The 15,324-nt window shown below is 32.5% G+C and overlaps 1 protein-coding gene and 1 long non-coding RNA gene across 31 annotated transcripts in view; one reads left to right on the top strand and one right to left on the bottom strand.

Annotated features, from left to right (window-relative positions):
• cadpsa (Ca2+-dependent activator protein for secretion a) overlaps positions 1 to 15,324 on the bottom strand; it is a 252,412-nt gene that overhangs the window by 78,861 nt on the left and 158,227 nt on the right. For 16 of the 29 annotated variants that reach the window (XM_073916634.1, XM_073916642.1, XM_073916643.1 and 13 more), the window contains exons 13-14: positions 7,650 to 7,786; positions 7,374 to 7,561 (exon numbers count right to left, since the gene is read on the bottom strand). In XM_073916634.1, the coding sequence (XP_073772735.1) occupies positions 7,374 to 7,561; positions 7,650 to 7,786 (325 nt within the window). Of the gene's footprint in view, positions 1 to 4,341; positions 4,501 to 7,123; positions 7,226 to 7,373; positions 7,562 to 7,649; positions 7,787 to 15,324 lie in introns of all 29 variants that reach the window. The other 13 variants (XM_073916631.1, XM_068224318.2, XM_068224327.2 and 10 more) reach the window with 2 other exon arrangements.
• On the top strand, positions 9,609 to 12,848 carry LOC141376591 (uncharacterized). 2 transcript variants are annotated; one of them, XR_012387133.1, is made up of 6 exons: positions 9,609 to 9,707; positions 9,953 to 10,096; positions 10,814 to 10,930; positions 11,022 to 11,063; positions 11,383 to 11,469; positions 11,852 to 12,848. It is a non-coding gene; the product is annotated as an uncharacterized lncRNA (long non-coding RNA). The 2 variants fall into 2 exon arrangements; XR_012387134.1 differs by having other exon boundaries at positions 9,621 to 9,707; positions 11,383 to 11,513.

Below are 15,324 nucleotides of genomic sequence, written 5' to 3'. Positions count from 1 at the left end.
AATAAATAAATAAAACCCACAACCACACAAACATGTACAGTACACACAACCACAAAAGAAAAATAATTTTCTCAATGCAATGAAAATCACAATACCATAGTATTGCCAACATTGTACTATGAAACTGTTTCATTTATTTCAGGGATGTCCAGATTCAATGAAGTGATCGGAAATCAAGACAGATCACAAGGTTTCAGACTCCATCGGAATCAGACGTTACCTCCCGATCAGAACTTGAATATGTATATATTCTAATAATTTTGAACACATCTATAGTTATGCTTAGTTATGCATTGGCACAGAGTTAGACCTCTTTTTAACTGGCAGAGACGCTTTTGGTGAAATACCTGCAAAGTAGAACACAGAAGCACTTTGAAGCAGAAAGCGCGAGTATGTCTGCGGTCTGGATGTATTGTAAAATTGATGACGACAGCGATGCCATAGCAAACTGTGAGATATGTAAATTGGGATTGCCTGCTGAGTATTTTAAGTTGAGGTGCTATTTGTTTTTATATTGGATTTTTAAAATATGTACCCAAAAGTCAAGAATTTATGCTATTTATTACTTGATTGTTCAAGCTACCTAACAGAAGCATATCATATCTTTATAAAAGTATCGGATCGGGTTTCGGTATCGGTAGATCCTCAAATGACTTGGACATGGGGACAAAAAAACCTGATCGGCACATCCCTAATTTATATACATTTAAAATATTATATTATTATCACTTTTAAACAATATTATTTAATGTGGCCCTGGAGTCTGGATCACAAAACAAGACAAATTTACATTTACATTTAGTCATTTAGCAGACGCTTTTTGATTAGATTTTTTTTTTCTTTTATGCCTCAAATCACAAGAACATTAAGAAAAGATCTTCCATTAACATGTTAATTTCTTAATGTAACATATCAAAACTTGATTTTCAATTAGTAATATGCATTCTAAGCACTTTGTTTAGACAAATAAATGCAATTTTCTGAGTATTTAGATTCCAGATTTGCATCATCAATTGGCAGCACTTTAGAATAATGGTCCATTAGTTAATGTAACGTTGAGTAAGTATAAATAATCTTGTAGTTTGATAATTAAGTTTGTTATTTGCCTAGCAAATTACAATAGGCTACAGTTTTTGCTAATGATATTATTATTATTATTATATTATGATTATTTGTATTTTAAAATAAATATTTGTCATATTTCTTTAGTGTAAATAATTGCACAAAAAGTTTGCTTATGATGACCATCCGACAAGCTAATTCAGCTAAAAATAGTGCTTAAAATGTCACCTAAATTCAGTACTTAAATCTCATAATTAAATAGAAAATGAGGCGAATAACTGTAAAGAGGTACAGTTTTTTGAGAAAAAAAAACACCACTTGCGCCGGGCTGGCTACGCGCCTGCTAATGCAAGCAAGTTGTGCTTGTTAACATTAATTAATGAACAGTGAGTTAACATTAGCTAACATGAACTATAACATTTTTTCAACTTAAATAACTAATATTAATGTCAACAAAGATTATAAATACAGCAATAAATGTATTACTAATTGTTTGTTCATGTTATTAAATACATTAACATTAACCAATGGACCATTAATTTTAAGGTGTTACCCAAAACCTTTCATGATCTATAAATCTTAATTAAAAAAAAATATATATATATATACAATATCACTATGACTGTTTGTGTACCCTGCCTACAAAGATATATTCTCTTGCAGACAATAATAACCCACATGCTAAACAAAAGATTTTGTTCTCCCACACTAATTCCATTTTTGATCCCTTTATTAACACTACACATCCTCATGCATATTCATAATAGCGTGTTATGAGATATGATTATCCAGATATGGTAATGGTGCAGTAGCACCATGTCAAACAGCATTACAGAGCCACGGTCGCCATCTGTAACACTTGTAGATTATTTGGCTTTAAATATACATCAGAATAGCAGTCCAGTGCCAAGAGGTTAAGATTGAGGGCCATGTCAGCTATAAAGAGCGTGTTTGGCTGGACGTGAGGTTTTGGCACAAGCATGGGCCTCGGACAGTTTGGAAAGAGAGATGGAGAGACAGAGCAATGACCTGTCATCCTGTCAGCCATGACCTTAAGGCAGCATCCATAGTGTCCCTCGCTCTTTCTCTTTCTTTAGCCGTCATGTTTCTCACTGGTTCGACACATGTCTATCACTTTCTGTTTGCCTGCTCATCCTCATTTTTCTCTCTCTCACTGTCACACAAATATAAATTCAGGCATGCGGTGGAGTCTAAATGCTTCAGCTACAAGATTTGAAAAAAAAAATAAAAATAAATAAAAATAAATAAATAAATAAATAAATAAATAAAATAATATTTCTACATAATTTTGTGAGATATGGACCAAAAACGGTAAGAAATGAAAAAAAAGTAAGAAAGCCTATTAAGTCACAAATGCAAGAAAAAAAGGCACAGTTCTCAGAAAAAAGTCCTAATTGTGAGGTATGGACTCAAAAGTCAGTAAGAACCCTTATTTTAAAAAGTCTGAAATATATACAAGAAAGCTTAGACAATATAAACTCAGTATTATGAAAAATTACATAAAAAATTATTTCCACAGTGCTCAGGATAATTGAGTACACCCCATTTTAAAAATGAATAATTTGATCCATTTCTCAGTGAACATATTCAATGTATTTTGGTACATTTATATATTTTAGTCACCAAACATATTTAGAAATTGAAAGATAATACAATTAAATTCAAGTAAAATAATGCAAAAAGAAATTACAACCTAAAAATCTCAACTAAATTTTTTATCTTTAATATTTTTTGATAACATATAAATTTGGGTCTGCTAGTTTTTGGACTATTATCATAAGTTATCTTGTTAGATAAGCTCCAGATTTGGTTTCAGTACTGACTAATCTAATAATCTATATGCACAAATATAATATTGTAAAGCTTCATATTAAAAATATGAATTTTAAAGATAGATTTGAAAGGGGGGTAATTATATATGTTGAGCACTGTATGTATGTGTGTGTGAAATTATATATTTTAATATATAAATATGCCAAATACAGAAAAGTTGAAATGGCAAAACTTTACCTCAGATTTAACGTCAAAAATAATGTCATAAATTTTTATTTTTATTTTTTAGATTTTTTTAGATTTAAACTCACAAAGTCTGAAAACTCAGAAAATGTCGAAATTAGAATTATAAATACAAGTTACATTATACATAAAAAAAGTTACAATTGGGCGATGTAAACTAAGAACTGAGAAATAAGTCAGAATTGCAAGAAAGCCTAAAATCTATAAGACATAATTACAAATATATAATAATAATTAAGGATGCTCTGATCAGTATCAGCCGATAATCACTTTCAGTGATTCGATCGGTACTCGCCAATCTGGCTGATCTCATGACTGATCGCAGAGTATCGGCCGATAATCACATTCAATGACTCGATCGATTTTTATCTGTGTTGTATTATTTTCTGTAAAGCTGCTTCTGGCCATGGCATGTCCACACTAAATGATTATAAGAGACGTGTTTAAGGGATTATATGCAGCATCCTTAATTGATTCTCTGGAGTCATCTTAGAAAGAAAATGTGCTTAATGCTTGAAGCATCAGAATCAATGCTCTGTATCGTCTGATCACCAAGACAAGGAACCGGTTCTCGGTATCGGCTGCAAAAATTGTGATCGGAGCATAATAATATTATATTTTATTACAATTATTTTGAATAAACTTATAAGTAACAAAATCTAAATAGTAAGATATAAACTCAGAATTGTGAGAAACAATGTTTAATTTGCAGGGAAATTCATAAAAGAAATTTAAAAAATCAATAAAGTCATAAGAAAGACAGTCGTAAGAAAACCTAATAACTTTAGAGATCATAAAATTGTATATTTGCTACTGTATACCTCACAATACAGAGTTCCCTCTCTAAACTGTGAGAAAAAAGCCTAAATGTAAGGCAAAATTAATTAGCAGAAATCATTAGTCATCATCAGATGTTGTCAGATTTTTTTATCAATGCTCACAATAATCTAACAATTATGACCTTTTTTTCTTTAAATTGTGACTTTACATGTTTAAAGAAATTTCACAAGCCATCTCAGTTTAAAAACTGTACACTATATAAAGCTGCTATTTTGCACACTATAAAAATAGGAAATAAAACCAACAAATAGAATAAAACGCAAGACACAAAACAACGAATAATGCTATAAACAAAAACAATGTAAAAAATTGCCCCTCACTCACATTTCCCCAGTTTCACAGGTTAAGGGTGAAGCTTACTGTTCACCCAGACCAAAAAGAGGCCTGCATTTAAATTCTCACCTTCTGGAGCCTGTGAGCACCTGCGACTTTTTTCTCCAGACCTCCATGATTCTGTTCTCTTTTTTAGAGGGGGTCAAGGGCTCAGGGGGGGAGGGAAACAGAGAACTAAGTAGCTCCGTCTCTGATACGGGCCATTTCAGAAGCTCAGTCACTCTTTGGCTTCAAATCACACACACACACACACACACATATGTTCATTCATAAAGGTGCACATTCACAAAGGTTATCGAAAGATGGTGTGAGGGTAAACGAGAAACAAAAGAAGAAGAGAAATAACATAAATCATGCAGAAAACAATGAGAATAAAAAAACAGGCAGAAACTAAAAATAAATAAATAAACATTTAATTAAAGAAATGATCTGAATGTTAGTCACGAAAGAAAAAAATAAGATTACATATATATAAAAAATAATATTACATATAAATAAAATATACTGCATACAATAATAAGAAGACTAAAATGTGAGGAGATTGTGAATGTTGGGGACAGCAATCCACTTTCTATGTTGTTTACAAATCAGCCCAATGCAAAAGGAAGCAGGAATTCTTTCTCATAGGTCCAGATAATAAAAATAATAAAACAATATCACTAAAAAGGTCAAATCAAAAGAGCACAAATTAACTAAATAGAGATTTAACAGTATTAGTTGTTTATTTACTTTTGTGTTTGATAAATGACCTTTTCATTAAAACAAATATTTGGATATTTCTTATGTTACATTTTATGTAAAACTATTTATCATACTCTATACTACTATACTAATATAATAACTGATTAATGAATTAGGAAGAAGCTATTTTGTTCTTCAAAAAAAAAAAAAATCTGAATGAGGATTATATCTGAAAATATGATGATGATGATGATGATTACTATCATTAGTATCTTACCATCTTACCACTTTATTTATTTATTTGTACATATGTTGTACATATATCTGTAAATATAAACTACAGGTTTGGGGTCAGTAGGATTTTTAAATGTTTTAAAATAAGCTTCACCTGCTCACCAAGGCTGCTTTTATTTATTCAAAAATACGGTATTATAATTGAATTTAATAATTAATTCTAGTGATTTTAATTATGAATTTTCAGCTTTATTGCTCCAGTCTTCAGAGTCAAATGATCCTTCAGAAATCACTCTATTATTATTATTATTATTATTATTATTATTATTATTGATGGTAATAGTAATAAAAGCAATAATGACTAAAGTAATAATTTTATTTGAAATTACATACAATAAGTGATAAATAAATATTAAATTAATAAGTATTTAACAATTTAGCAACTTTTTTACATTTAATAAATGCCACCTTACTAAACAGAACAATTAAAAAAAAAACAAAAAAAAACCATGAAAAACCTGACCCCAAGCTTTTGATCGGTATGTATGTTTGTTTGTTTATTTGTAAATAAAATATATTATATATAATATCTTAAAATATGTGTCTCTATATAAAAATGTTTTTGATGAAAAACTAATAAGCCACATGCAAAAGGAATCAGAGCACAAGCAAAAGTTAAAGATAGTGGCTATACTATTTATTCATTTGTTAGCTTATCTTTATTTACTTTTTTATTTAAATAGTGTCTGCTAATAGCCATTTTGTTACATTGCAATATTTAAATGAATGTTTTTATTATATACAGTGGGTGAAATAAGTATTGAACAAACCACCATTTTCCTCAGAAAACACAATTCTAAAGGTGCTGTTGAATTGATTTTTTCACTGGATGTTGGTAGCAACAAAAGAAATCCATATATGCGAAGAAAACAAAACGAATTAGTTTACAAATAAAGTTATGAGCAATAACTAGAAATGACACAGGGATAAAGTATTGAACACATGAAGAAAGGGAGGTGTAGACAGACAGTAAAAGCCCATAAAGAAGCTAAAATTCTAGAAGTTATTCAGCAACCCCCTGCCCTTCATCATTGTAAATGAAAATTATCTGCTTCGGGCCAACATCTACATTACCAGGATGATTGAGGTGAGAACAGGGTGAACATTTTAGCAAGACAATGATTCAAAACACAGCCAAGAAAACTCTTAAATGCTTTCAGAAAAAAAGAAAATCAGGCTGTAGAATGGCCCAGCCAATCACCCGACTTGAATCCAATTGAAAATACAAAATAAAGATCAGATATGAAAGCCGAGACCCACAGAACCATCAAGATTTTTACACTCCATTGCCGTCTGTGAAAACAATCACTTGAGAGATTCATGTCTCGATTTATTCTCCATATGAGAGTTGTCTTTAAGTTGCTATAACCAAAATGCCTTTTATATAAAGTATTAAATACATTTCAGTAGTTCACTGTAGATTTCCTTCTGTCATTCCATTGTTATTACTCATAACTAATACTACAGATTTGTTTTGTTTTATTTTATTTTAATGTTTGTATTGTTTGGGTTTTGGGTTTTACCAAAATCTGGTTCAATTCCATGTCAACAGCTCCTTCAGAAATATTATTCCCAGTAACAAACATGGCATGCAATACTTATTTCCTCCACTGTATATGTATATATTTAAATAACCGTGGGATGTGAAATGTTAAAGGGAACTGTAGTTACTCCAAAGACTCCTGTGAACCAAGTAATGAGGCAACCTGAGCTTCTTGTAAGAGCTCTGATACTGCTGTGCATTTCTGGGAGAGAATCATTACCTGACTCCACAAATCTGTAAAAAGAAAGGATGGAGTTTCCACAAATAATGGAAAAATAGATCCATTTGCCAGCCCAAGGTAGAGTGTATGCGCTCTTTTTTGTTTTACTTTACCTCTCTTTGTGACCATGAGTGGACAGTGGATGTATAGACAGATAAAAAGGCAGGACGGTGAAGAGGGATGGAGGGATTTTAGGAGGAGGAGAGCAGACAGAGCTTTAGGCGAGAGTACAGGATGAATGACAGAGAGAGAACATGAGAGATAAATGATTTGAGAATTAATGTGCTTACAAATGAGAATGAACTGAAGTGGCTGTTAAGAAAGAGGGTGAGAAATAGATCAAGAGTGTGAGAGCGGTGATACCTGTTGCCATGAACATGAGAGGCGCAGAAGGCAAAGCTGTAGTGCAGTAGTGTGGGGTCGATCATGGATCCTTTCTCTGCCCTTTCGAGCAGATCACTCAGGTAACACAGGTGCCTGTGACAACCCCGAACTCCATACCTGGCGCAGTACTCATCCAATACAAACACCTGGCCTGGACTGAACCAACCCTGAGACACACAATCAGGCACTGTTTACACTAATGCACTTCGTTTTGGGAGAGAAAGAAAGATAAAACTGATTGAAAAGCTGACTTACCAAGCAGGAGTAGGAATCATTGAGTCTATGGTCCAGTGTGAGCCGCTGAACCATCTCAAATAGGGAAGAGTGGTCAAAATTGCAAGGATTGGCGGAGATGAACTCATCCATTCCATGTTTCTGAGCTCGGTCTGCATCTGTGTGTATGTGCGCATGTTAGTATATGTAGACAGAGACAAGCTTAAAAAAATAGTAACATAAAACAGGTCCTTATTCTCTAACCTGAGCCAGATGTCAGCCAAAAAATTGTCAACTTTTACTTAAATAACTTCCAAACCAAGGTGCATTACAAGCAATGCTTGAAATACAAAATAAAAAAGTGCTCGTGCTTAGGTGTGTAAATGTATACAATAATATGTTAATGTGTGTGTTTTAAGTTACCTCAAACAACAACAACATGACTTTGTAATTTTTTATATAACATATTTGTAATGGTAACACTTTAGTTACAGTTCATGCTATTAACTACCAGCTTCTTACCTGCCTATTGCTAATCAGAATCAGTTTTATTGCCTTTACACACACAAGGAATTTGTTTTGGCTACAGAAGCTTCCAGTGTACATAAAGTGACAAGTGTCAAGACGAAAATAAATATGAGAAAAGACGACAAACAATAAACAGAGATGCAATTAGACTTAAGATGCTGTGTACAAATGTGTTCAAAAAAGTATTGCACATGTTTATTGCACGGTAGGGGAATATTTAACTGTTCATGAGGTAAATGGTTTTTGTGCTTAGTGCTCTGTAGCGCCGACCAGACGGTAACAGTTCAAACAGGAAGTGTGCTGGATATATAAGGGTCCAGAGTGATTTTGCATTTAGATTTTAACTGTTCACTAGTAGTTATAAAGTGTAAACTTGATCTCTAATCCTACCCAAAACCTAAACCTAACTTTTATCTTACTAATTATTAAAAAACAGCTAATTAGTAGTTTATGAAGCAAGTAGCATTAGATAATGGTTTGTTAATGCCTGAATTGTGACCTAAACTAAAATGTAACCTTTGTATTTATACAAGGTAACTCTTTACAATAAGATTAATGTCAGTGAAAGCATTTACTAACATGAACAAACTATGAACAATACATTTATTACAGTATTAGTTCATATTTTAACTGCCTGCTCTATCAAATGGTTGACCACAAATTGTTTTAAATAATGACTGTTAAAGTCAAAAAAAAAAAAAAAAAAAACCAATATCCTGCTGCACTACTACACTTGATTTAGGTTTTATTGTTAAAAAAAAAAAATAAATAAATAAATACAGGAAAAGGTGTTAAACGGAATCTGAAATATTTGACGGCATACTTTACAAAAATAAAGATAGTTTAGTATTCAAAAATGTTTTATTTTGATTATGTTTTTAAATAAATCGGTCTTACACTTCATATTTTATTAATTTCACAGTATATGTATTAATTCCAGTACTTTTGCCATAAACTGACATATCTACCATTGGGTGGAGGCTGATATTTTAAAAATTATGCAGATAAAAAAATGCATTGAGTGTGTTAAATAGAGACATTAAGAGTTAAGAAATGCAATCCATTTTTTTTTCTAGACGGGGCAGTTAAAGGGTCAATGTTAGTTTATGAAAATACAGTTGTCCATTGTTAGTTCACGTTAGCTCAAGGTGCATTAACTAATGTTAACAAACCTGGATTTGGATTTTATTAAAGCATTAGTAAATGTTAAACTATGATTAATAAATGGTATACAAGTATTGTTCATAGTTACACTGTTAGACATTTCTGTAAATTACACAGTTATTTACTGTATTTCACCCAGTGTAATACTGCAAATTCCTTTTACGGTAAATAACTGTATTTACCGTTGCATTATGGGAATTTAGTGTGACGTCGAACAACATATACAGCGATGTACTGTATTTGTAAAAATTCGTGTATTATACTGTATTTTCCACAACTGCTTCAACGCCACCTTGCGGCGATTCGACTACTCTGCACCACATTTTGCCTGAGGACCCTGGAGCAATTCTGGAGGACAATTTATTAGTGTGCCTGAAGAACATACTGGATTTAACAAACTTTACTCTGGTAAGCTGAGGCAGTGTTTCATTTTACAGAATGTTTTGTGGACGAGAATAGAACAAAGTAAAGTATAAAGTTGGCTATTATTATTTTCTCTGGCTTGGCGTTATTTCGCCCATTTGAGAAATATATCATCTATTAAGATGTTACCTTTATTTAATTTATTACATTAACACTACTATTACTTTAAATAAGACTGTTTATGACTATTAGCCATTGTTCTCGTCATATCTTTTTATTTATTTACATAGGAACCGGTGTTGCAGCGGGTTTTGGTTTAGGAGGGAACCAGAGGTATGCAGACAGTTTTGGGGGACACTTAGCACGAGACAACGGTCCGGCAGAGAGTGTTTTCCCCCAGAAGAATATGAATGAAAGACCAACAAATAATCCAGGTAAAAGCGCGTCTGTCTGTGCTGACAACACTCGACATTGATTTGAGCACCTCTATTAGCATTTGTTTGCTCGGCAACATTGGCTGAAGCGATCTTAAAATGGTAATGTTAACTGTTAGCTAAACTGAGCTAAGTTTATACTGAATTGGACTCAAACTCATTTTAACGTGCAACGTTTAACTTATATTGATTTATACTATATATATTAGATGTTGTGAACTTATTTTTCTCTGGTTTAGAGTAACTTATAACGTTAGCTTGAGAAAATAACATCGCGACGTAACCTATAAGAACGCTAACGTAAATCTATAACGTTACAATATGCATAGAGGTAAAGTTGGTTTTATATTCGCACATTCGTTCATTTAGAAGACTCTATACTGTTTACCATGTTACTTTGAATATTCGATCAGAATTAGCTTGCCAGTATGACTTGAAATCAACATTAACACTGTTTATTTGACCGTGAGCATGTTGTACTTTGATAGTCATTAGCTGCTAAAATGATTTCGCTATTTAGAGTTTGCAAATAATACTTTTATGAAATTAAATTATTAAGGGGGAAGTCTGAATCTGCTTATATAAAACCAATTTTACCTCTATGCATTATGCTAATAACCACCTTTTTGCTATTTATTGTTTGCAAATTATTTTTTTATCACAACTCTTGACATTTGGTTTAACATAATTGTTACCATTATATTTTTTTCTGTTTAGATATGGCACTGGCACAGCAGCAGGTTTTGTCTGAAGAAACAAACAGCATTTCAGAGGAACATCTTGATCAGCACAGCCTTATGCTTAAAAAATAAGCAAGACCAGTAAGCAACCAAGGTAAACAAATAAAAAAAAATTGTGTGGAGGTTGTGGATTGTAGCATGGTATTCTTATCTGTATTTTTGGCTTTTTTATGGTCTCAATATAGAATACTGGGAGCCTGCCTGTGCAAACTGGACCTCATACAACAGTAAGTACTGTACATCTATTTGTTTCTCAATATATTAACGTTACTTTTAATACAAAATGTGTCACATGTTTAGTTGCTAGCTAAATAAAAAAATCTTTTTCCCTTTTTTATTAAACCATTTAGTAGGTTTTTTTTATCTTTGTTTATAATATTTTTGAGCAGATTGAGGTCTGTCATGGGTCAGACATTTCAAAATACAATAATTAGTATTGGGATACATGCATTTGTCTATGTATTAAATGTCTTTTTCCCCATTTCATGTTGCCTAAATATTTTGTAATAAATAAAATAATAAAATTTTTTGTATAAATAATTCCAGAGGATGAAACAAAATGCACAGCAACAACCAGAGTGAGCCAGAAGATAGCAGGAGAAGTACTGAAGAGAATGACAACCATGAACAACAGTGAGTTATCCTTCTTTCACCAGCTAACTGAGAACTTGGATTAGGTGAGACACTCTCAATAGTTTTATCAGTATTCAGTCAGTTTTAGTTTATTAGGAATACATAAAACAAATAGTCTAATCTGTCCTGCAGTGAATCAACCCATCACAAATGCTACAATGTTTTTGTAAAACCTTGTTAGGGGAAAAATAAACAGGACATTCTGGTTAGTTATCTTTTAAACATGGTAGTGAGCAGGTTATGAGCAGGAGCCAGTTGCTCAGTACCAGCTGAAAACTACCCCAACCTAGCTGCCATGCTTCAAAATAATTAACCAGTATATGATTTATTTTTTTAAACAAGCTTCTTCTATGCTTATGTTAGTCTGTTTGTCCTTATCCAGAGTTTTTCATAATCCTGGACTGGGCCAAATCCTGACCAGATGCTGTGGTGGTCATGGAGGAGTGAATCCTAAAAGACACACTTGATCAATGAGTTTCCGCATTGATCCAATGGGCCAGCCTGACCACCCGCTGGTGAACTTTCAAGCCTCTGGTGCCTAGACTGCGGCCTTGCACAAGTTTGGCTAGAGGAGAACTGGTCGTGCCCAACTGAACCTGGTATCTCTCAAGGGATTTTATTCTACACTTTCGTCAGTTGGTGAAGTTTGTTCCATGCCACTGTCGCCACTGGATCACTTGGCTACGATTGGTGGATCGGTGGATTTGCTCTTCAGTGTTTGGACTTTCAGCAGTGACATTTACTGCTTCAATTCTAAAAACTGGACTGAAGCAGCTTCAATTTATAAGAACTTCTATGTTAAGCTGCTTTGACATCATTGATCTACATTGTAAAAGTGCAATAGAAATAAAGATGAATTGCATTTGAACATGTGAATTCAGACCTTGTTGAGCATTTGACACCAGAACTAGTAATATTTTAAAGTTGGGTTGTTTCTGAGTCGGCTAATAGTTACAAATATTTATTTTTCCAACAATATGCAATTCAGAAGTTTAAATTTTTATTGTACATGTATGTTCTAGTGCTTTGTGTAATTTATTTATTTTTAATCTGTTGATTTTAATGCTTAATGTAATTTTCACACATTTTCCTTAAATGCTTTAAGCATTATTAATGTTTTAAAGAATGGAATATTTTGTAATTGTGTCTGGTTTAATGTCAGTAGTACTTAGTACAATTGGGGTTTTTTTTCTCAACAATATGCAGGTCAGACACTTAAGTTAGTTTTGTACATGTATGTTAATGTGCTTTGTCATTTTCAATGTTTTTTTTTCTTAAAATAAAATATTTTGAATGATTGAAATGTAATGTTTTTACACATTTTTAAGCTTGTTTTAAGCATCTCCAATGTTTTAAATAAAGAGTGTTTATTTTGTTAATATTTTGTAATTGTGTCTTTTTTAGGTCTATAGTATTAAAATAATATTAATAAAATTATATTATAAAATATTTAGGACAAAATTAAAAGGTTTACAGTAGCTAACTGTTAACTTAGGTTTTTACAGTAGTTAACCATTTTCAGACACTACAGTAACATGCTGTAAACGGATTTACAGTTGTATACTGTAAATCTAAAATACAGTAACTTACTGGCAACAGTGTTGCCAGTAAGTTACTGTAAAAACCCTTTGAAATGTCTAACAGTGTAGTTCATAAATACATTAAATGAAACCTTATTGTAAAGTGTTACCATTATATGAATATATATATATATATATATATATATATATATATATATATATATATATATATATATATATATATATATATATATATATATATATATATACATACACACACACACACATATATATGTATTATTTATAATATATATATAATATATAAATAATACATATATATATGTGTGTGTGTGTGTGTGTGTATGTATATATATTATTTGTAAAATTTACACAATTTAAATAAAGTATATATTGTAGAACTATATAAATAATTGTTAACAATGGATTTAACATTGCTTAAATAAAATATAGGAAGCACATTTTAATACACCGAATACAATTTATACTAATCACTTTAATTCAACAACAAAACAACATTTAAATTAAGTTGGAGTTAAAGAAAAGGACCACATTTATATGTTACAATATACTTTAATTAAAAAAATAATTAATTAAAAGAGCAAACCATAGAGTCAATCAATAAATGATTAATCCAACCCACCACATTTCAATGAAATAGTACGCCATGATCATTATTTATATGATGTGCTTATATATTTCCACTAATGGTAATCCGTCTGAGCCGGTGCTCCTGTCTGACCCTCCAAATCAAACAAGAACTCCCCACTCATGTTCTTCTCCTCCCTCTCCATTCATTGCTCTGTCCACAGGCCTCTGCCCCCCTCAGGACAGCCCTAATTAAAGAAGCCCAGCGCCTCTAAACCCCGGACCGGCCACCGAGGCCCCCTGCCCTCGCTATCTATTGTCCATTAAAGAGACTAAATAAATTCAACAACACATTTTCACTTTCCTCTGCAGTCGGTAAGCTTAGGTATTACATCTGGGCCTGGACAAATAAGCAGGGCCGTTTCTTAATCCTGCCACTGGTCAGGGGCTATTCTTATTTTAATGGCCCATTTCAGACAGAGGCTTTAAGGCTATACTGTATGATTAAGGCACTGAGCAGAAACCTCCTGCTTTACATCTCAAATCATCAAGACTTACACTGCTTAGCTCAGACGGGATAAATGATGATTGATGAGTGCTTCAATTTCCATCCGTCCATCCATCCATCCACCATCCATCTATTCATCCATTCATCCATTCATCCAATCCATCCATTCATCCAATCCATCAAATCCATCCATTCATCCATCCATCCGTTCATCCAATCCATCCATCCATCAATCTCTCCATCCATCCATCCATCCATCCATCCATCCATCCGTCCATCCATCCATCCACCATCCATCTATTCATCCATTCATCCATTCATCCAATCCATCCATTCATCCAATCCATCAAATCCATCCATTCATCCATCCATCCGTTCATCTAATCCATCCATCCATCAATCTCTCCGTCCATCCATCCATCCACCATCCATCTATTCATCCATTCATCCAATCCATCCATTCATCCAATCCATCAAATCCATCCATTCATCCATCCATCCGTTCATCCAATTCATCCATCCATCAATCTCTCCATCCATCCATCCATCCATCCATCCATCCATCCATCCATCCATCCATCCATCCATCCATCCATCCATCCATCCATCCATCCATCCATCTATCTATCTATCTATCTATCTATCTATCTATCTATCTATCTATCTATCTATCTATCTATCTATCTATCTATCTATCTATCTATCTATCTATCTATCTATCTTTCTATTAATATACATTTTTTTCAACACATTTTTCAACATAATTGTTTACATAGTTTGTAATAAATCATTTCTTGTTGTCTTTTTTTTTTATGATGCCAGTACATAATACAGTACATAATGTGTAGGTTAACTATAGGAATTGTACATTCTGTTATCTCCAACTGAAGGGTTACCTAGGCTGCTTTATCTATACGCATATTCACCACTGAATCCCATATGACCAGGTATTCAGCAGAAATAAATATCAAAGTCTTTTTTCTTTAAAAAGTAAATTTCTATTATGCTAAAAATCATAGGATAATCAGTTTTCATAGGTTCAAGTGCTTGTTAACAGAACATACAATCTGTGCAAAGTAAAAACTGACATTGCTGTTCTTATTCTATTTGTTCCAGAGCTAAAAGCAGTGCGCAAGCCTGTTAAACATCACTTGAGAAACATCTAAAAAAAATTCATATTAAATAGTTTCACAAGAGGGCTAATAATTTTGACTGTATATA

The sequence above is a fragment of the Danio rerio genome, chromosome 11 (assembly GCF_049306965.1).
Source record: "Danio rerio strain Tuebingen ecotype United States chromosome 11, GRCz12tu, whole genome shotgun sequence".
Classification (NCBI taxonomy): Eukaryota; Metazoa; Chordata; class Actinopteri; order Cypriniformes; family Danionidae; genus Danio; species Danio rerio.
Note: the sequence above shows the minus strand (reverse complement) of the source record. Positions and strands in the feature narration are given on the sequence as shown.